Source organism: Cygnus atratus, chromosome 7, assembly GCF_013377495.2.
Source record: "Cygnus atratus isolate AKBS03 ecotype Queensland, Australia chromosome 7, CAtr_DNAZoo_HiC_assembly, whole genome shotgun sequence".
In the NCBI taxonomy this organism is placed as follows: Eukaryota; Metazoa; Chordata; class Aves; order Anseriformes; family Anatidae; genus Cygnus; species Cygnus atratus.
Window position 1 is genome coordinate 28,806,924 of NC_066368.1, and position 23,583 is coordinate 28,830,506.

At 39.9% G+C, this 23,583-nt stretch overlaps 1 protein-coding gene across 9 annotated transcripts in view; it reads right to left on the reverse strand.

Moving 5' to 3' along the window:
• Window positions 1-23,583, reverse strand: part of PHYHIPL (phytanoyl-CoA 2-hydroxylase interacting protein like) — a 122,251-nt gene that overhangs the window by 1,794 nt on the left and 96,874 nt on the right. For 8 of the 9 annotated variants that reach the window (XM_050711933.1, XM_050711934.1, XM_035571414.2 and 5 more), the window contains 3 exons: window positions 7,988-8,184; window positions 3,719-3,893; window positions 2,693-2,810 (listed from right to left, as the gene is read on the reverse strand). In XM_050711933.1, the coding sequence (XP_050567890.1) occupies window positions 2,693-2,810; window positions 3,719-3,893; window positions 7,988-8,184 (490 nt within the window). Of the gene's footprint in view, window positions 1-2,692; window positions 2,811-3,718; window positions 3,894-7,987; window positions 8,185-17,525; window positions 17,694-23,583 lie in introns of all 9 variants that reach the window. The other variant, XM_035571803.2, reaches the window with a different exon arrangement.

Sequence of the window (23,583 nt, forward strand, 5' to 3'; positions counted from 1 at the left end):
GTATAGGCAGTATATAGTTCATGTAGGAAAGCTGCCAAAGTTATTTCTGAATTATGTTTCTCAGAGACATTATAGGAAGGAACATACTGTCTGATATCTGCTATTCTTTTTTTTTATATTATGTTTTATACATTTTTATTCTTTTACATTTATATTTTGTATTTATATTTATATCTTGTATTATTATCTTGGCTATCTCTGCACCTGCAACCATTTAATGCCAGAAACTGAAACATTCCCTCTTTTAAGTCCTGTAAAAAAAACCTTACCTTTAAAGACCTTTACCCTTAAAGATTGCATTTATACACATTGACAGATTAAGGAGGCGTTGGGGTTGTAGAGTCTTACATCTCCCCTCCCTTTTTTTTTTTTTTTTTGAGGAGAGGAGAAACTAAGCAAGAGAGAACAGTTTTTATTCTCTCTCTTTTAAATTTGCAACAACTCCAGGTAAAATGGTGCTGTCTCTGAGAAAAGGTTTTACCTGGTTAAACTGGAGGTAGCAGTCAAAGCAAACACATTCAGCCATGCAAATAACAATGTAAGAAAGCTCTAATCAACAACACAGTAATGTTGCCAATTCTGGGTGTTCCCCCTCCCCCCCCCCATTATTTCTAGTCTTCTCAGAAGCATATCTTAATTTATAGTTAAGTTAAAGTTCAGAGGTTTTTCTGGGCTATTCAAATAGTTATTGTCTCAAGCCCTATTATACAAAACATTGGGCTTCTCAGGGGAGGGGAGGAGGAGAGTGAGATACAATTGGTATATTATGACTGAAGTGAATGCTAAGGAAAAAAAATAATCAGCTTGAATAACCACTCTCTCTGCAACCTGAGAAAACAGGCTTGCAGCTTTATTTCTGTGGCAAGATACTGACATCCAGTGGCCAATTATGCTAATTATAGGTCACTCTTCCCCAGGGAGCTGAGATGCTCTATTGTACTTCCAGACGAGGGAAGCAGCAGTGACGTGTGCTACTTTCAAACTCACATTTCAAATTCCTACATTTAGGGGTAGTTGCTCGTTGGCTATTGCTACTACTAGAGCTACCCTATGAGCTTTTTCAAACTTGTTTACTAATTATGATATCACAGAGGCCACTGGAAGAAATGGTATGACAAAGGAATTTTTCCTAAAAGGAATCCTGTGATTAGGGTTTTTAACACACCATTCAGAAGCATGCCTTGCAGGACTAACCCTTGCAACCACGTTAGTACATTTCTGATCAGAAAAGACCACTGTTAGACAGTTACAGGTATCCTAGCTTTATATTGACCTGGCAAAACTCAGCCTTTTGGCTCTTTAACTCACTAAGAGAAGGACAACAAATTTAGTCTTCATTTGTATCAACCCAAGAAACACCATAAGAAGAGGGAGGGAAAAGATACAGTGCAATCAATTAAAGCGTCACATTTGGCAGAAAAAGGCCAAAACCACAGTTACAAATGTACCTCAGTAGCAATTCTTAAAGCTCTGTGAACACAAGAGCGGGCACATTATGATTACACAGCTGAAAATAAAGCTGTAAGAGAATCAGAAACAGCACAGGAATTTCCCTTCGTTGGTATCTAGTCCTAGTCCAAGATGGCAGTAGATTTACTAGGTCCTCAGAGACCTTAAAATGCAATTAATTTGCTACCTCCATTGAATATGCAGCTCTATCAATGTGCAACATCGTAATTCTCCCAAAGCACAAAGGAAGGAGGAAACCCCATGCTCTGGAATATATAAGACAATCCTAGAATCCCATATGTACTCATGACTACAAAGAGGAACATTTCCAAGGGTGGTAGACTCTGCTTTTTGGAGGTGGACCTACAGAATATTTTGTTTCTTCACCAGTTTTTTAAAAAAAATAGTTCTATGCAGGTACTAATGCGAAACGCACCTAAAACTGGCATTATGTAGCACAGGAGCAGCCCCAGCACCAGTGCTGAAACAGACGTTGTCACGCCACTTACCTCTCAACCATGTTCTTCTAACAGCAGAAGGTTACTGCTGCATGGTGGCTGTTCTTGCTCAGTCATGTACGTGAGCTGTGACTCCTTCCATTGAAATGTCGTCTTTTCTATTGTAATGGTGCTTCTGCTTGTGTGTGCAAGGTCACACTGGCTCTCCATGCAGGAATAAGGAACCTACCTCCAGCTATCCCATTTATTCATTCCAACTGAAGCACAGTGTTCTCAAATTGTCTAAACATCCCTCCTCCCCACACAAACATGATCTGTAAATTAAGGTTTGCGTTACAGAGCCCCAGTTATGCCATTTGGGCACAGAAATGGGGTGATTGTATATGCAGAGCAAATACATGAGATAGATAGAACTCTTATGTACAGGCAAACACTTACTGATACATACAATTGTGCATTCATACTATTAGCCATCTCACCGTGAATTTCTTAATACAATGGCAGTATTTGGCTACTAAACACTTATAATATCATAGGCACTTTAATGAGGCTGGAGACCCTGTGAGTACTTAAATTCCTGCTCTAAAACACAACCTTTTATTTCCTAATCAAAGTGCTGAACAAGACAAGGTGGAAGAAATTAGTTACCTTTTATTTTTCCCTTCTTCTGAACTGGCAATAGTGCACAGACATTCTGCTCCAGCTTTACCACGGTTGCCTCCATTTACTTATTTTCATTACTACCGTAATTTGCCAAACAATTTTGCATATGCTTACTTTCTTACCTGATATAATCAAAGTATTCTTTGTGCTGATTCCGATAAAAAACAGACAGTTTAAGCATACGGCCTGCAATCACTTCAGCTTTTTCCAAAAGCTGTGTTAGGTGAACTTTTGAATAATCTGAGGAAAAAAAGACAAATCTGCTAGTATAAGAGGGGAGAAAAAACACACTGGTCTTCAAAAACTACAGACATAATTGGGAACAGAGTCTAAATAACATACCTCACATCACACAGCAGCTATCAAGCTCGGCATCAGTTTCCAGCAGCAGCTAGAGACAATTGGCAGGAACGTGCATATTTGATCCTCCCCACTCCTTTCCCCATGAATACTTTGCAAGCCTCTGGTAACTCTCACCTTGGGATTCCTTGTGTTAGAGGTGGTTTCCTTGTATTTGGGAAGTGCAGAGGAGCTCAGAATTGCCCTCTGACTTAAGTCATCTCAACCAACATGGGCTTCATAGAGAGCTTGCTACAGCTCTCAACTTTCACGCAGGCAGCCATGTTGACGTTGGGTGATGTTCATCCAACAGACTACGTTTATAAATCAATGACAGGCTAAAGGTACATGTACTAGTCCTTGAGACAGGGTATTGGTGGTACTCAGGCTTTGCAGCATGCAAAGAAGGGAGAACAGCAGAATGGCTTAAGCAAGCTGTCTGTTAGGGAGCTGCCAGTGTCTTTTCTCCACTGGGGCTTGCAAGCAACAAGAGGCACACAAGTGGCCCTGCTCCACTGCAGTTCACCAATCTCCTTTCCTGGTTCGGAAGAAGCAATGGTACAAGACACAGCAGTTCTGGGCAGCTAAGCTATTGTGAAACACAAAGGGGCACTGCAGCTGCTTCCCTCCTCTCATTAATGCATCAAACCAGAGTGCATACAAAGCCTAAAGCTAGTATTGCAGTTTCCAAATGTAACTATTAAGCTTACCAAGCTACTGCACGCTGGTAGATGGCTAATCCATTCATGCAGCAAAGCTAGCCTTAATTGCATACATCCTATGGTGTGTTCTTTTCTCAGCAACATTACCTGCTGTGCAAAACTCAATGATTTCACTCCACTCAGAAACAACGTAATCGCCGTCAACTTGCTTTGATGCTGTCTGCACTGCTACTGTGTATTCTGTTCTTGGGCTCAAGAACCAGTGCCCACGGACCGTCATAGGCAAAGGAACAGCTTTGGCAACCAATTTAGTTGGTACATCCTGATGGGAACAACAACAACAACAAAACAACAAAAAACAACAACACAAAAAAGTCAGCACAACAACCAAACCAATCCACCACCACTCCCCAACCCTTGACTCTTCTGTGTAAGTATTAACTACATCTCACAATCCATTGGTGCAGTGAAGTTAAGAGCGGCCTAGGACAATGGCCTGAGGTCTGCTCTAAAAGCTACACTGGTAACTGGCACATATGAGTTTATCTGTGGTTCCACGCGAATACAGACCATTATATATAGCCCAAACACACAATTCAGACTAAGGTCATTTATGCTTAAGCATGCAAGCAGAGCACGAGGACATCTTAATTTAAGTACTACTTGGGCTCTTATTGACAAGCTTTTCTTTCAGTGCAACCAAGCAGGATTCCTCCTGCAGTCATTGAGCCCACCTATATTGCTGTTGATATCTTCCACCTTGAACAGAGAAAATCAAACATGTTGCAGAGTAATTTTGCACACTATACATATTTCAAAATACCCTTATGCACAGGGAATGGCCAGAACAAACCGAACATACAGCTAGATGTTCTCTGCTTATCATCACACCTCTTGCTCCCCCACATTTCAGGTGTTCTGTCAGCACATCCCATGATAGCGCAACACAGAAGTATACCTACTACTGTAGGTATACAGAAGTATAGCTACTTTTTGTTGTTGAAATAGTTAGCTTCTGCAGCACCAAAGCCTGCAGCTCAGACCACCAAGGGGAATTAAAAATGAACTGGACAATTTATACTAGAACTGTGGGCAAAAGGACTCACAGTGAAGTTGAATGACTCTCTACACAGTGTAGCTGAGAAGCTGTGAGAGAGTAAGAGGTGTTTGTTCTTTAACATTTACCAGTAACCACAGAACAGTAAGATGGCTGCCACGCAAGAAGTAGACATTTTAGGTAATATCCATAGCTATCCACATATAAATGCTAGTCAATAGTTACCCACCTATAAATTCTAGCAAAGCAGACCCTTAAGGAAAAAAAAAAAAAAAAAAAAAAAAGAAAAGAAACAGAAAGTAGGCTCGTTCTGTTCATGATCTGTAAGCAAGACATGGAAGATTTTTTTTTTGAACATTTTCTATTATGGAAAAATCTCTTTTTATCATTTTTCTTCAGTTTCTATATTAAAAAACTGTAAAACTAGCAGCTTGTGATATTACAAAACTGAAATGTGATTGACTGATGATCAAGGGTAAGATTTTGTTGTTATTTTGGTTTCTTTTTATGTTAATTTTCATTTAAATCAAATTACAAACATCTTGGAGAAAACTTTCTACGTTAAGTACTCAGTTCTGTATTCTGGAATAAATAATACACAAAAGAGAAAAAAAATACTGGGTGGGGGGTGGAGTGACATTTAAAGTTACCACCCTAGAACTACATTGTAAAGGCATCCCACTGAACTGGATTTACCAATGCTAATGCAGTCAGCAGCTGCTACAGTTCCACTCATTAGTCTTCCTGTCATCTTTTCTTTGGCTGTGGTAAAAACTGACTCCACCTGGGTCTGCTCTCTGTGCCCATAACACTGTAGCGGTTTTTGCCCCCATTAATTTTCTGGGTGTTCACACAACATTAAAAGCCTCATTACCCCCATGGCTCAAAGCCTTACCTCCCCGGCTGTGCATCAGGAAACTCTCTGAACTGCACAAGAAGAGGCCAGAACAGGCAGAGCCACAACATCACTTAGAGGAGTTTCTCTCTTACATGGTGGGGTAGGGGGATGGGATGGGAGGGGAGGGGGAGGGGGAAAGGGAACGGGAAGGGGAAGCGAAGAATGATGCTTTTCATAAATTTAATTTATTGTTCTTTTTCTAAGCAAAACCTTTTTTGTTTGTTTGTTTTTTATAAGATCACTATGCTGACCTCAGGAAAAAATGTTCATGTTGAAATTTCTCTGGGCATATTCTGCTCTGCTCTGAGCTGAACAAACCAAGGGACCTAAGGGACCTCAGCTGCTCCTCATACGTCTTGCCCTCTAAGACCCTCCACCATCTTTGTAGCCCTCCTTTGGATGCTCTCTAATAGCTTTATTTCCTTCTTACACTGTGGCACCCAAAACCAGTATACCACTATACTGGTATACCAGTCATACTACCTCACTCTTTTTGGGAAGAGAAGCCTGCCTATTCTGTAATCCCTTTTCTTTTCTAAAGAAGCTGATTTCAATTTTCAGCTTTCTTCCATTTCATCTCATCCTTCCCTTTGCCAAGTCTGTTTGTAGGACTTGCAATGCAGGAGTTCAGCATGCCTAGCTTTGCTGCATATCTGAGCCTCATTTCCCTACCTATTATATGGGAATAATCATACATCCATATTCTAGTCTTTACATACTACTACAAATCTCCTCCTTCCCAGATGTAACAATAGTCCTACATAATAAAACAATACGCACCCTAAACAAGTTGAGTATGTATTTGCTAACAGAAAAAGCATTGAAAGGATAAAGCATTCACGTTTGCTCTTCCAGAAGGAAATAAACACCATTTACTGAAGTACAGCATCCATTTACCAGGTTAAATCTACATCCCAACTCACTTCGGCTCACAACCATCTCATATAGCACACTAACTCTCTACAAGTTACAAAATAGCTGAGCTTATCACCCATGAGAGAAACAGGCCCTTGTAGACATTCATGCGACCCTTATGCTAAGTAAGGTTTTTAATATTACTACAAATATTTTTCCTCGTTTTTAACACTAGTCTCATCACTGCAATAAAGATTTTTAAGAGAATTTAGCATTTGGTCTGCTAGAGTGGCTCTACCTTTTACAAAAACAAATTTTACAATTTAAACACCAGTATGCATATAAATGAAAAACATGTAAATTAATAAAATGAAACAATTAAGACAAATCCATCTCAGTAAACATTTATAGTGGAAGGCATATTTATTCTTGCAGCATAAAATGGGAATGGGAATTGAACTTCAAAGGCTGCCAGTCAAAATGTACTAATAGTAAGAAAAAAAAAACACAAACAAATCATTCATTACCACAATTAAAACTGGATCAGAGTAAAGACTATTATAACATTAAATTTGGTGCTTTGCGTACCACTTCCTAGCAACTGCAGCATCTTGGCCAAACGTGTGAAATCCTTGATTTCAAATAGCAGTAAGTGATTCAAAAAGCAGTAAATGATTTTTGTTATGCTTAATGAATATGCTATTTACAACCACGTTAAAAACAACAAAAAACCTCAAATAAGGAAGCATAAATGGAAGGTTACACACATGCTATGAACAGGGGTCACAAGAAAAATAGTCTCACAGTATTTGCAGTAATATTTTCTGGTTGTCCCATTGGTTTATACACTAAGAGTAGTTTAGGTGTTAGTAAAATTAGAGCTCTCATATTTGTCTGGATGGTAATTTGTGCCTTGGCAAACCTTATCTTTTGGGGATCTTGCCAAGACTGCAGATAATTAATTTGCAGATGACTGTGGTGTTTAATCTTCTTTTCTATCTCATTCCATGTTTCTGTAGACATCTCAGTATTTGAACTGTTTGAGGTCGAAGCAAATTTTTCTGTATTTGATAACAATAGACTCGGCAATACTTTCAGTATGTCTCTCCATCAGTGGTTTAAGGAAAGAGGCCAGATGAATATTCAGGTCACAGTGCTGAATGCTGCAACCTAAGATTGCTGGAAGCCTTCCTAGAAGTGCATTAGAATTTTTGACACTTCTGTTGAAACAACATGTATTGCCATCATGGGTCTGTCACTGATTGAGGACAGGCACAGAAAACATAAATTGTTTAAATAATGATTAAGAACTAGTCAGGAATAAAAATGTCTGTCTTACAATAAATTGTACAGCTTCCAAAACTGTTTTAGTTTCAAATGAAATAGAAAAGGTAATATTCCTTTCTCTATGAAACAAATGTGTTTGTGTGTACATGCACATAAGGTTTAAGTGGAGGTATTCTATGTAAAAAAAATATTGCCAGTCAGATTAATCAAACCCACCTTAGCCAGATGTCCTATACCTGGTTTTGATCAGTTAATAAACCACTGAGATTCATGTATTTAAAGTCATGCATTTCCACCTTGATTTTTAAAAGAAAATTACCTTGTGTTTAAATTTGTTGGAATTCTTGTTTTCTTTCTTGTTGAGATCAATGAAGTAATGAGTGATGCGATCCTTGGATTTAGAATCCATGTCCCAAGAAATCTTGAAGGAATCACACGTGATGTTACTTATTTTGATGTTGTGTGGGACGGGAAGTTCCTCCATCTCTGCAATCCCACTATCTTGTGATTTATTCCCTGCATAAAAAAGCAAGCATGATCAGCTGAAGTCCTACTAGATTCTGTTTTCTGTAGTCTTATATGATGATATCTCTGAACAGCCTGTAACAAAATCTCATAGGTGGTACTTAGAAGCAATGGTAAGGCATAATTATGCAAGCCTCAATTTGAATGACGAGAAATACTGAAAAGGGATGGCATTCCTCATATGAACAAGCACTAGTAACACATAAGTGGGCTTCATAGACTGGCTAATATCACAACTTTGTGCAGTTACAGTTTGAGAAAAAGAAACATCTGAAGTTTTCTGGTGCTACAATGATTAGTTAAGATGCCGGCAATGTCCACAGTTCAGTTAACATAATGGCCCTATCCATACTTGTCCATGAAATAAATACAAATAGAAATCACATGTGTCCTAAAAGTATTTTTCAAGCACAAAGTAAAACCACCCTCCTCAAGGTTTATAGATGATCTCTATACATACACATACGTAAAATACTCTCCTCCACAATGAAACAAATAACAAAGGGGTCATTTTATTGAGCCATAGTAAAAGGGACATATACACTAGCGTCATTTTCTATTTTCTTTTTTCTATTGCCCGGCTGATACCCCCCGCAGTTTCCTTAGGAAGGGTGTTTTGTTTTTTTTTCTTCTAATATCTCTAAGTGCATATATGCTGAATATAATGAACAAATGTCCACTGACTCCCTAGAAGCAACACAGGTACCAAAATTAGGTCTTCCCTTAGTTCCAGGGCAACCTTGTTGCACAGCATCCAGTGAATATTATAACTCAGAAACATTAGGTGATCTTGTACTACGTAAAACACAATTCAAAAGCAAGCAAACAATACAAAAGACCTGAAAGACAAGAGAAAAGTAAGTGGGTAAAAAGAAAAAAAAATAGAGAAAATGATGTAAGAGAAGGAATGAAGAAGCAGGGGGAAAAAAAAAAGAACAAAAACCCCACCCACCCGTAAATAAGAATAGAAAGAAACAAAGGAGAAAAAAAAAAGTATGTATAAAAAACTAAGGAAAATTCCCAAATTGTGTCCAGAGGTAAAAAGCAGGGAACTCATGCTACAGTTGTACCAGAGATGTGTGGGGAACACATTATCAGAATTATTTTTAGTCACATCTAAGTACAGCAAGAGGTAGTATTATACATGTCCATCATAACTGATAAAAAACTGGACACAAAGGGATCCAGTCAGTGATAATAATAAAATATGTGACTTGTAAATCATTAGGGACTTTTCAACCTATCACCGTATGTTATCAAAGAGTTACGTCAACACCTCAGTTCAGGAATTGTTCAGGTTGTTCTGGCTGTTCAGAATTCTCCACGTGGATACGCGAAATTCAGTGCCTGAGAAATCCATGTATTTCCAGGTGGTATTACAACAAAGTAATTTTATTGATGATGATTTAAAGAACCAATAATAATACTTATCTATTTTTGTTTCATTTGATATATTTACAACCAACATGTTTTCTATTTTTTAAACATCTTATTGCCTTCCCCCCCATCACCCCCACCCCTTTTTAATCAATATCCAAGTCAGAAAGTGTGTGGTCTTCCTCAAAATGCTATGCTATTTGTTCCAGACACAGGGACTTTTTCAACAGCTGTACTGACTGCAATAGACTCAGGAATACCAGTCATTACTGAAGGCTTTCTGTTCCTACAAAATACACAGTACATGCTTTTCCCTCCATGAGATTTCAGAAAGCTAGCAGGGAGAAAACAGCATTGTTTTGTTTTGTAAGCATTCTGTATTTGAAAAATGACTAAAAGCTCTACCAGGTACACTGAAAAGTAACACGATTGCTCTTCCAGGAGCAAGGCTGGAGGGACTCAGATCCCAGCACACTGAATGACTGAATAAGGACATGAGCACAGACGCTGCCATATATGTTCATGATACTTCAATGCGCAACTTCGCTTCAAAACTGATCTTGTGTACTCCGCACCTTTGGGCTCTAGCCACGTTATAAATGGCCCAGGTAATTTAAACTTCAGGAGATGTGCAAAGCAGTAATGACCACTGACTTGAAGTAACCAAGATGAAAAAAGATTTCAGAGCACACTCATGACAGTTAAAGAGCAAAAGTGCTCCCACAAATGGCTACTGTTTTCTATATAATTTTTGGAAGTAATGTTTAGATGTCTGTGCTCCTCATCCATTTCATAGAACCATAGAATCATACTTCCTTTACTTAAAAAGTGAATAAATAGCTTGAATGAATGCTTATCAAAATATCTCCAGATAATTTTTAGAAACATTTTTAATATGTCTTGAGAAAATAAAACCACTCACATTACTAAGTACAAAGCTATCTTTTGTGTGTGTGTGTGTGTGTGTGTGATTGCACAAAATCCATAATAAAAACTTCTCTGAAATCTTTAAAGTTCTTTGGAAGTGGAAAAAATAATTTTAGAGATTTTGAAATACAGACAGAGTATAACAGAATATGAAATAAATAAAGCATCTCACAGTCATCACTAGCAAGCAATATTCCAGTTTCCCTTGTATTTAGAATATGAAGTATCTGTGATATATGTAACGCATACGTATATTTTTATACTTAATTGTGTAGTTCTGAATGTCAAAAGCCATTGAATTGACAGGCAGTATTAGGAACCTGGCAATGACCAAGGATGCAGGTACTAGACCAGCTTTCCCCCCACACAGATACAGCTGACTAACAAGGTAACATATTTGTACCTTGCCTTTTTCTCACCTGTGCTTTGGTAAATGGTTTGAACTGGTTTTCATACTGGAAAGCATATCCACTTCAAACCATTTCTTCCTTGTACCAATTGTATCAATTTGTACAATTAAAGAACAATTGTATCAATTAAAGAACAGACAACATTGGGAAATAGGAAATCTACTAAAAGCACAGGTAACAGCTGAACTTACTCAAAAATAGAATATATTTTCCCTAAAGCATCCAAAAGTCCAGCTGACAAGAAGTTAGTACTGTTAGGATATGAAAATAAGTGGAGAAGGCCTTAGAACAAGCTGCTTTCATGTTAATCGTCTTCCCACTTCACTGAGGCTAAATTCATCTTTCTTTGATGAAACATCACAATACATACAGGAATTGAAAACAGAAGCAGCATAGGAAATGTCACTCTGAATAGCTTCATATCAAATTAAAACAGATCAGCTTCCAATTAAAATGGCTGCTTTGTTTTGCATTCATGTTGCTTCAACAGTGGGTGCCACTGCAGGACTTGATAGAAACATTGCTCTCTGGTTTCTTTCAGGCAGAAAATTATCCAAAAGCTAGTAGTGAAACAAACCTGGTCTCACTGCCAAAAAACAACAACTAGGCATGTCATCTCTGTGTGCTGCAGAAACACCTCTGTTCCAACAACAGCAACAAAACAGCTTATTTCTATAACAAGCAATAGGGCTCAGTGATTCTTGACCCCTATAAAAAGTCAAAGACCACTCGTGTGCATAGGTCACACTGGAAGCATAAGACATTAAATTTCTACAAAGCCAAAGAATATACACAAAATGCTAGCTTTACTGAGATCAGCTGAAGAAATGCAATATTCATGTTTTATGCTCCTATTCACAGGCTTATCTCTCTCTGCCATATCCAGAGTTAAATTACAAGTTAAATTGTCTAATCAATTTTAAAGCAGTCATGATAGTCACTGCTGAAGCTGAGCCAAAATGCTGGCAAATGGGTAACAAACCAATTTTATTTATACACACACAGACACACTTAATTTAGTATCCTCATTATATCCTCTACGTACATAAATTATCTCTGAATGGGAAAAAAGGCAGAAAATTCCCATTGAACATCCATGGCTTTCATCTGTCCTTACTGGAGACAAATGATAAGACTCAGAAATTGGTAAGTCTATGCTGAAAATATTTGGAAGAGGATTTTTTTTTTTATTTGCCTCATCACTCAAACCAAATTGCTGAACCATGACATCTGCAGCAGTGGCAAGCGGTAGGGAAGAACCTGGACACATCTCCAGCTGGTAGTTACTGAGCCCTCACAATCACTGAATTTTTATAATTTTAGCATATTTTATTATTCTTTTTCCTTCACTCTAAAAATGCAGAACTTTGCAGAATGGCAAGGTAATACTTGCCTGCTTTTTCATTTCTCAGGCAAACTGTTTATGTTATCCACAAAAGAAATCCTGAAAGGACTAATTTGTAATCCATCCTTTAAGGCTATTTACAGCTCCCATAAGTAAATTTTATGTAAGTAGACCAATAAAATAATACACTGATTCCAGATTCCTGTGACACTGCATGTGGAAATTATGACTCTATTTCATTATTTGGAAGCACTAAAAAGATGGGCTCATGCTCAAAGTCTGTATACCAGACAGGCTGCAGTAGGACTCCTAAGCATTCAAGAACTCACTTGATTTGTACTCAGCAATCAAATCACGCCTCCTTTCCCATAACTCCATCCATAATACTAATATGCCAGCTTTCACAGCATTAACTATGTAGCTGGCTGCACTGTGAAAGCATGAAAAGTTATCCAGCAGTCAACAAACAAATTCACAGAAAACAGAACTTGCAAATGCCTGAATACAATGACATAATAGGCATCCATCAACTGGGAAAAAAAAAAAAGCAGGTATTGAAGCCATAATGAGTGCAATTGCTTGTACTCAGTGTGAAGTGAACTCATGAAATAGTCATTCAGCTGCAACGATGTCCATTAAGTTTGGAGAAATTAAAAGAAGGAAGGGCCAGGTGAAATCATTTTCTCTGCTGGAGCTGACAAAGCCTCCCTTTACTAATTGTGGATGAAAAAACATATCTAAAATACTACTCTCTATCTGTAACGCAGACTTGGATACTAGGGAGAACAGCAAACAAAGTAATATAAGAAAGCTTTTCATAAAGCTATTTCTTCTTCATGGCATTGGACATTTGTCCAACATCTGGATAAAAAAAATATGCATTTTATACATGGGAAAACTGTAAATATCTAAGCAGACTTTGGAATTAAGGGAGGGGCACGTTCAAACCATCACTCAACCAAAATCAAAGCTGTCCTAAGTCATGGTGGAACGTTACATATCTCTGAAGTGATGTAAATGCACTTTATATCACAGATCTCAAACACGCCAGGAGAACAACCAACAGAAAAGAGAAGAAAGCAATAAAATGGCTCTTCCCTGCATCATTTTAAAAACTCTTGTTGACTGTGTTTCCTGCTAAGGCATTGTCAGACTCACAGAATGGCTGAGGTTGGCAGGGACCTCTGGAGGCCATCTGGGCCAACTCCCTGCTCCATGTCACGCAGAGCACTGTCTTTAAAAAGACACTCAAGGTAGTAACCCCAGCAGATTTATCTGTGAAGTGTCAGCTCCAGGAAAACCTAGGAATTTGATCAAAGGAAACAAGACTAAGGTTTGTAAGCCAGAAGAAAAAAAAAGAAAAGAAAAAAAAAAAAAGGTTAGATCGTACCCACCTAGCAGAAAATTAAGAGCTAAAGCTGGATTCTTAATGCATTCTGGTGGGATATCTGTAAACCTGAGATAGGTAAACGGGGAGGAGAGGCACAGAGGAATGAAATACAAGATACAGTGAAGTTTTCAGTCTCAGAAGATCAGGTATGCATTATACACAGATACCAGTAACACATGTAATAGACACAATAAAAGCCAAATAAAACCTTATGATACAAATCTGTTTTTTTTTTAATGTCACCTGGTTTAGATATTAAAATATATCCATTAGGGAAAACAGAAAGTGTGTTTCTCAAATCAACATTTCCAATACAATGAGAGGCATTAGCTATGACCTTTTGAAGTAGAAATCTTTTATGAGAGGTATCAACGTGAAAAAGAGCACATCAGTACCATGGGGTAAGATATCCTCTGGTATTGGAAATCCTCTGGTAACTGGTATTATCGACTGAAAACAACTCGTTTAGATACAACAACTTGCGCAGAATGACCAGACACATTTTTATGAGTTCTGAAAAATTTCTCGCTTTCTTTGTGTTGACAGATCAGCTGATCGGTTATACATCGGCTCCATAAAGGCAAAACATTAAGTTCGTGATTCCAGAGAACCGCTTATGTGTGACACTGAGTACTACAATTCAGTCTGAATTTTCTTAGTGTGGAGGTACGTTACTTCCTCAAAAAATAAGGGAGAGGAATTTAATAGGAGGGAAAATTCTTCTTTCTGTATAACCACCAAAAATGACAGGAAAAGTGCCAGGAAATTACATATTAGTTACACACTTTAAATTTATTTCATCATACATATAATATCATGTTTTTCTTCTCAGCTTTGAAATGAATGGGGCTCTGTCCAACTGCTAGCTATGTAAGACTGTTCTACAGGACTGTGACAATATGTCCCTACTGAGCAAATTAATTAACCTGAATCTCAAAAGTTTCAATGTTCACTGCATCATCTTGCTTAAGAGACAACAAAAACACATAGAGGAAATACAACTACAACAACATTTATAAAATGATCAAGTCAAGGCAGGTATTTCTTAGGCCATGTCAGTGACACTTCTCCAGGATGGCAATCCTTTTTCAAAATTCAACTTGCTAGCCGTAGCCACCTAAGTAATATTTATTTGTTATTCAGTATCTGTGCTTCTTTTCCTGTACAAAAAATGAGTGAATTGTCTCAGACTCTTAAATGCCTCTCCCCCTCTTTCACCCAGAATCCTGGTAAACCAACTCCTAATACAGATTTTTATGTTTATATAAACATATTTTAAAATATTTTCTAAATATATATCCTTGTAAAATCAATTCCCACATTAAATAAAAAGAGAATGCCTGTCTCGATAAATCCTGTTAGAGGAATAAGCCTCTCTAAATCTTTCTCCTCATTTCCTCCCCATGTCTGACACTAGTGTTGTGCATTTTCTAGTAAGATAACGTGCACTCCTCTGTCCAATTTTTTTTTTTGTTAAGTTCTGAAAATTAAGTATTATTTATAACAAGAATATATCTATATTTACTGACAGGTTTGGAAATGTTCGTTATACATTCAGATTCCCTTGTTACTTGGTTTAACTCAAAGCGTAATTCCTTCCTACTAATCTACACCATTGACTTCAGCAGCAATACTCCACACTGCAAAACAAAGAGAAGAAACCTAGACTTTGCGAGCACAGTTGACCCTTCAGCACAGCCAGCTTCTGCAGCAGTGAGTGCACCCCAAAACTGTGCCTACGTAGACTTCACTGGGTGATATCCACAAGGGTTACTTAGCCATTGGCAGAAATTTGAAGCTGAAAGAGTTTATGAAAGCGATACAGATTTTCTAGTTTCTGCATGAAGGAGTTTCTCTTGGTAAAAACTCTTACAAAAGGCTCAATTCTTCCTCTCTCCCATGGAGAACAAATGCCCTGCACAAGCAGTCCCATGATTCACATCAGGATCAGACCAATACCTCAGTCCTGCAACTGACAGCAACAAATGTGCAGGCTTAGTTCCCACTGAGCAGTGCCCCGCTCTCCACAGCATCATTTCTCACTGCCTGCTGCCAGCTACAGGACTGAGACCCTGTTCCACAAGCAGCCTCTCACTGCACGAAGACAGCTCAGAGACTTGGTTGCTGCCTGACAAGAGGTGTAGTACAGCAACCAAAGGAAAGCGTATCATGAAAGAAAAGCATTCAGCAGTCTTGAAGGTTTGCCATCCGCATGAATACTAATTCAGCTTGGATGTTGGTCTGCCCTCAGTGATAGTGCTTGAATATCACACTTTGAGATCTTGGGCTGATGGGATGTCAGGGGCTTACCTTCCTCAAAGGGGTATGTTTCCACTAACACCACGGGAAATACACAGCACAAGTGTGGCAGACCTGACAGCCAGCAGCAGCAAATAGAGAGTTTCACGGATATATTTTGGACTATGACTATGCCATCAGAACTAAAGGGCTCTGGTCTAACATTCTCTCAGCAGACACTGAATGCAACATGAGGTTAAACAGGAAATTAAATACATCTGTACAGAGAAGGTCAGTATCATTAGAAAGCAGAAATCAAATAGTCCTGTTATAACACTTCTGTGGAATATAAATTTTGGCTTAGACACAAAATTCTCGCGAGTGGGTTTGTTGGGCCATACATATATACTCCTTCAAAGTTAAAAATAATAAAACCCAAGCATTTCACTGACACTTCAAAATGACAGTAGATACAGTACCAAGGAAAAAGCAGGAACATGGGAACAACACTCACTCCTGCCATAGATGTCTGTGGAATTACACCTGGAATAAATTTTATGCAAAAGATGTGTTCTCTGATTTAAATACAGACTGACATGCAAAAGATTTTATACATACTACTTGCAATGATGTTCATGCATAATACTTATATATACACTTGATTACAAATATCTAATGATTCATATCTAAAGATGACAGTGAATCGTGGAAGCTCATAAGTTTCACAAACCCGAAGCCTACGGCAAAACCTGACCAAAAGTCCAATCAGCAAAACTTTGTGCAGTTGCTAATACAGCAAGGCTGACCTCATTCATTCACTGAGATTAAATTTTTCTTGGGTATCCTAATGTCTTAGAAGTATTTAGTATTTACACTCAACTCATCCAAACTAAACAACATTTTCAGGATGTTAATAGCAGCCTAAAAAAAAAAAAAAGTGGCTTTCTGACAGACTGAGTACTAAACTGGAAAAGGATGTGAATCCTTTTTCAGTTTCCCAATGCCTTATGGATACTTTCGGAAGACAATTCTTATAACTGCATACCTTCATGTTTCTGGAAAGTACACACAAGACTGGACCCCTATTACCCTATTTTTTCTGCTTTCTTTCTATATTTTTCTTACATGTAAATCAAGGTGCGTTACTAAAATGCTAAGCTAAACACACACAGGTGCACACAAAATTTCATTTTCACCATGTTAAAAAATTGTAAGAGGAAATTAAGAAAAAAGAGACATTTCATTATCAGATAAAAATGCACAACTGGAAGGTTGTGAATAATCATGTGGGTACATATTTCTTCACCAAGGACCAGCAAAACTGTAGGACACTAAAATGACACACACGCTATGTTTACTTTTCCCCCTCCTCCAAAGTATGCAGATCTCCTGACCTTACCATGATCTAAGGACTGATCTAATCTTCATGGTAGAGAGCTGAGAATTACTGTGATCTCCTTTTATGACCTATGAGTAGCAAAAATGAATAAACCGAACTGGCCAGATGAGCTGTGGCTGAGTACAACCACCAACAACTATGAGTGTCACCTCACCCTTTCTTCTGAACAAAAAGGTTTATACCAATATATTGTTCCCACTAAAGTTCTCTTAGGCTGCTTATATTATAGATGTGTTTTTAGTGTACCTTGTCATACTGAAGCTAAAAAAAGGCTTCTCTGGAACCTTCTGTAGAGTGAGAAATGCAGTGTGGCAAAAGTGGCTTCAGCTACTGCTGCTGTGACAGACGCTGGGCTGCCCACACCTCAGTTGGAGGACCATGACAGGTGGAACAGAGACCTTCCATCTGTGGTCACTGAAATTATAAGCAAAGAGTTGTATCAGCTCAACATTTCCAAGTCCATGGTGCCTGATGGGATTCATCCCAGAGTGCTGAAGGAAAAGGCATATGTTACAGCTGGACCCCTCCCAACAATTTACCAAAGATTGTGGGAGTCTGGGAAGGTCCTGGCTGACTGGAAGCTAGCCAATGTTATACCCATCTACAAAAAGGGCATGAGAGAAGAGCCAGGAAAATACAGAGAACTCAGTCCCTGGAAAAGGTATGGAGAAGATTTTCCTGGGAGATATTTAAAAAACAAAGCTATTATATGGTCAGCCACATGGTGGGTGAAAGGAAGGTGGCAGACGTAATCTTTATGGATTTTAGTAAGGCCTTGCACTGTCCCTCATGGCATCTTCCTGGACAAACTGTCCAAGCAGGTTCAGGCTATGCTGGGTGATGAACTGGCTCAACAGTAGGGCTCAAAGGATTATACTAACTGGGGCTACACCTGGCAGGCAGCCAGCGGCTAGCCGTATTCCCCAAGGCTCAATTCTAGGGCCAATCCTGTTCAACATTTTCTCAATGATCTGGAGGCAGGAGTGGAATGCATCCTCAGCAAGTTTGCTGATGATCCTAAACGGGGAGGTGCTGTTGATGCCCTGGGGGGATGAGAAGCCTTGCAGAGGAATCTAGATAGACTGGAGTACTGGGTGATCAGAAACTGCATGGAGTTCAACAAAGGAAAATGCCAAGTGCTGCCCCTGGGATGGAGTAATGCCAGGAACAGGCACAGACTGGGAGACGAGTGGCTGGAGAGCAGCTCAGCAGGAGGAGCCCTGGGGGTGCGGCTGACAGCAGGCTCATCATGAGCCAGCAGTGTGCCCTGGAAGCCAAGAGGGCAAACTGCATTTTGGGGCGCATTAAACACAGCGCAGCCAGACAGTCAAAAGAGGGGATTCTCCTGTTATATTTAGAATTAGTGGGGCCTCACCTTTAATATTATGTGCAATTCTGGTCTCTACTACATAAAAATGATGTCAGAATACTTGAAAATGTCCAGAGGAGGGCAACAAAGCTGACAAAAGGGCTGGGAAGTGTGTCCTATAAGGAGAGGACACCGGGGTTCTCTAGCTTGGAGAAAAGGAGGCTGAGAGGCAACCTCGTTGCTCTCTGCAACTTCTTGAGGAGGGGAAGAGCAAAGAGAGGTGTCAGTCCCTGCTCATCAATGGCAGGATGTATGGGAACGGCACTGAGGTGCACCAAGGAAGGGTCTGACTGAATATTGGGAAAAATTTCTTTACTGTGAGGGTGGTCAAACACTGGAATGGGCTTCCTAGCGAGGTGGTTGATGCCCCGTGCCTGTCAGTGTTCAAGAGGTATTTGAACAATGTCCTCTATTAATATGCTTTAACTTCGGCTAGCCCTGAAGAAGTCAGGGGGTTGGACTCAATGATCCTTGAAGGTCTCTTCCAGCTGCACTACTCTATTCTACTTAAAAACCATTGGTTTTCAGGCCCCTGACCGTCAGAGCTAGAGCTAGGCTAGTGCAACCCCACCTTCTTGAAATCAAACAGGACATCATAGTAATCTGTTAACACTAAGCCACCACAGTATTTACTACTAATTAAAGTAATGCTCCCGTTTTGTTCCGCACAGCAAACTTACTGTACATGGGTGGTAAGTGGCTCTCCTCAGCATGTGCTGACTGCAAGATGCATTTTAAAAACAAATTTTAATTAAAATGAGCATTTCTCAGCTGCTGAAAGAGAAACAAGGTAATAAGGGATGTAAACAGCTCTAAACCATCTTCTAGCTTAATTTAAATGTCATCTAAAAAATACAATGAACTATACAGCCACTTATATGCGCTAGAATTTGCATGTGGACAGTTATAAGAAATTCAGATTTTGAGAGGTAGTTGCTACACCAGAAACACTACTACAGAGGCAGATCAATTTATCATACGTAACTTGTTCATTTAGCAGGAGAAGCCTGCATTGTCAGATATCTATGCATCCTTATGAAATTCTGTACGACCATACTTTGGACTGCACTCAGACCCATTTTGTGGTGTATTTTTGGAAGGATGCTGTCTCAGTATTACAGCAGTTCAGTACTGTGTTGCTGGAAAACAGAGAATGACATTTTCCTGCATGCAGACTCCCAAACAGTTGATTATTAAAGGCCAGATTTTGGAGCAGGAAGTGATCTGGAGCTTCTTATGGCATGAGGTTTCTCTCTTCTGATGAATAAACAAGTACAGCTGCCTCCAAGACGGTGAAATTGCCTATGTCTCCAAGACTAACAACGAAAGAAAACAGATCTAACAGATGAAGGCACCAACTGTATGGCCCTGGACAAGTTGCTTGGGGCCAGATTCTTATCCAAGTTACTCTGCTCTAGGTCACTGACCTAATTGCTCCAATGCTCTTCATCTAACAGTGTAGCTGAAGGCAAAGCATTGCCCTTAATCTTCTACTGCTGTTAATATTAACTGTGTATTAGAGAAATTAGTAGCCTTTCGAACATGATTTGTACTTTCACATGACACTGAACAAAAGGGAGAGGCAAACAAGCTTTCATTTTAGTTGAATATTATGAACCTCACATTCACACTTGTTCTACCTCATTCTTATTTGACTGGCAACAACTTGTGCCATTTACTGCAGCTGTGTCTTAATCAAAAACTAAAAATGTTACCTATCTCAAGTTAGGTCAAGTGAGTTCAAATCTAGCAAGGAGAGGGAGCCTCATATTCACGCGAGCTTTAATTTGACCTGTCAGCATGTCTGAAAACTACAACTGCCTTAATCACACAAGAATTTTCATTTAAGACCCACTTTTCTTTCAAGCAAAGGGAAGCCCACAGTGAAAGGCAAAACTCATCGCTTGAAGGGCAGCAGAGAGAACTCAAGGCTGAGGAACACAATTTTACTAAGCTTTCTTGAGCAAGCAGCGTGCTCAGCATGAGTGGGCTTTTGTAACTCACTGGGTACACTGGCAGTCTGCAGCATGAATGAGCATTTCTTTACTTCAACACACTGGTAATTGCTGCATACCTCTCACACAGATCTCTTGTAAGGAATAGAATTTGGCTCTGTTTTACACCAGTTTCTGCTTTTTAACTGTGATTTGAAATGTATTACATAATCTCAATAGCCGAGGACATTCTACTTCATAACTAACTCTTGTACTATTTTTTTAACGTAATTTTTATGCAGGTTTCCGACCTTCTCTTAAGACACTGACAAATTAAGGGGTTTTAAGAGCCTTTTTTTGGCAGGGGCTGTAGTTGTTCTGTTTTGTTCCACTTTTAGTTGGTTTCCTAGGACAACCAAACATAGGCAAGGTCTTTGCATCCACATAGGATGTGGGTCTGCCACTGGTTCACTGTTACTAACTTTTGAACCTCTGACAAGAGCAGAGAGAAGGTCATAGACAATTTAGGTTGCTACCACCGTTACTAAGGTAGGCAGACATGCAGAAATGAGAGAGGATGCTGTTAAATACTCCACATCAGTGGGAGGGCTACAATGGATTCAAGCTTTTCACAGATACTAGAATATACAAATGACATAGCTGTGAATGCTGTAGTCAAAAGCAAGCTTTAAGCGGTGTTTTCACCATGTTAGAATTCACCCTTCCCTAGGAGAGAAGCTGCATACAGTACAGGCTGTGCAGGCTTATTAGAAGTCTTGACTCCAGCTCATCATTTTCCTACCCTGATGGCATCTGTAATAGACAGCTCATGTAGGTTCCCTGATGTCTAAATGAAAACGAGAAAATTCAAACTTAAGTCCTGATGTAATTAAGTTAAAAGAAATCTATAACAACTCCAAACCGTCAGATTTAAATCCATTGGAAATCCATAGTCTTCAATAGCTCCAGAATTTTTATTATTTTTTTAAAATGCAGCTCAGCTGGATGCTTTAAATAGTTTCCATAATGAAGTCTTCTGTGGTCTTATCACCCAGCTTATCAAATAGTCATTGGACCATAACATGTAACCAATCATGACCATGCTAAGACAAAATGGAATTATTGCCTACAGAGAAATAGCTGCACAACTTACTACAAATTCGGTAAGCCAATCAAGTCCCCTTGGATATGTTACTTAAAAATAATTCAGATTCAGATTCATTTTTCACGTTTCAGATTTAGAACATTCAAAGGCATCCTAAGTGATACTTTCCAATTCACACTCCCTACCACGTGAGCTAAGTTTAACAAGTGTACTAAGATATACTGAAGGATTTAGGTTCACTTTCTGCTTTCTGCTTTTCTGTTGGGCTTTCTGCTTTTATCTCAAGCTCCACACACTTGAATTAGCACTGACAGCCTCACCAGACAGCCTAGGTAGTTTGCTGATGGTTTGCTCAAGGAAGCAACTCAGAAACCAGCTGAGCATTAAAGAATGTATAAAAATAGGAGGAGGAGAATCAGTATTTTGTTTCCACATACAGGTCCTGATTCTGTCTTTCCTGCACTTGTACAGTTATGAGGAAGCACAGAGTACTGGACATGTTCCTACCTAAACAAAGTGACGAAGGGAAGTATGGAAGCTACATGCAACTTATTCAATGGGTTGAGGTTCCAAAGCATGGCACAAAGCACTTCACAGACAGAAAAAGCAACGAAATGTACCTGGAGCTTCAGGTGCCTCCAATTAGGAGAGAAAAGTAAGCTCTACTTAAGGGCAGAGCTCAGACAATCCCAAGAAATTGTGTATGTGTGAAGTCCTACTGCTCAAATTCGTCCATTCATGAAGGGTAAGGTAGTAGCTGTATCACCACAGAGCACGTGACGCTGGCTAAAATTCCAGCATGTTCCACAAGCGAAGGAGAAAATTTTGATGTCATGGATTGACTGAGCTGTAGTGGGTTTACGTGGCAAGGTTCTGGTAGCAGGGGGCCATAGGGGTGGCTTTTGTGAGAAGGATCTAAAAGCTGCCCCATGTTAGGTAAGGGCCCCACTGCTGACCAGAGCTGAGCCAATAAGTGATGTTGTTTTGCACTTCTGTGAGAGCATATTTAAGACAGGGGAAAAAAAACGCTGCACCACACAGCAGCTGGGAGAGTGAGAGGAGTGAGGAACAGCCCTGCAGGCACCAAGGTCAGGAAAGGAGGGGGAGAGGTGCTCCAGGCACCGGAGCAGAAGTCCCCTGCGGCCTGTGGTGAGGACCATGGTGAAGCAGGCTGTCCCCCTGCAGCCCATGGAGTACCACAGTGGAGCAGGGTTCCACCCTGCAGCCCGCGGAGGAGACCACGGTGGAGCCGGTGGACCTGCACCGACAGAGACTGCGGCCTGTGGAAGACCTCTGCCGGAGCAGATTCCGGGCCGGACCTGTAGCCCGTGGAGAGGAGACCGCGCAGGAGCAGGTGACCTGGCAGGAGCTGCTGCCCGTGGGGGATCCAGGTTGGAGCAGTTCGCTCCTGAGGGATGGACCCCGCGGTACAGACACATATCTGGAGCAGTTCTTGAAGAGCTGCTGCCTGTGGGCAGCCCACACTGGATCAGTTCGGCAAGGACTGCATCCCGTGGGAGGGACCCCACAGCACAGGGGACGAGAGTGACCAAGAAGGAGCGGCGACGAAGAAGCACTATAGACTGACCATAACCCCCATTCCCCTGCGCCGCTCGGGGGGAAGAGGTGGAAGAGGGTGGATGGTGGGGAAGGTGCTTTTGGTTTCTTTCCTTTCTTTCTCACTTCTCCGGCTTGTTAGTAATAAGCAATAAATCTTACTTCCTCCCTATGCTGAGTCTGTTTTGCCCGTCATGATAATTACTGTGTGATCTCCTCGTCCTTATCTCAACCCTTGAGCCCTTTTCATCATATTTTCTCCCCGTTCCTCTTTGAGGAGGGGCAGTGAGAGAGCGGTTGTGGTGGAGCTCGGCCGCCCACTCGAGTAAAACCACCACA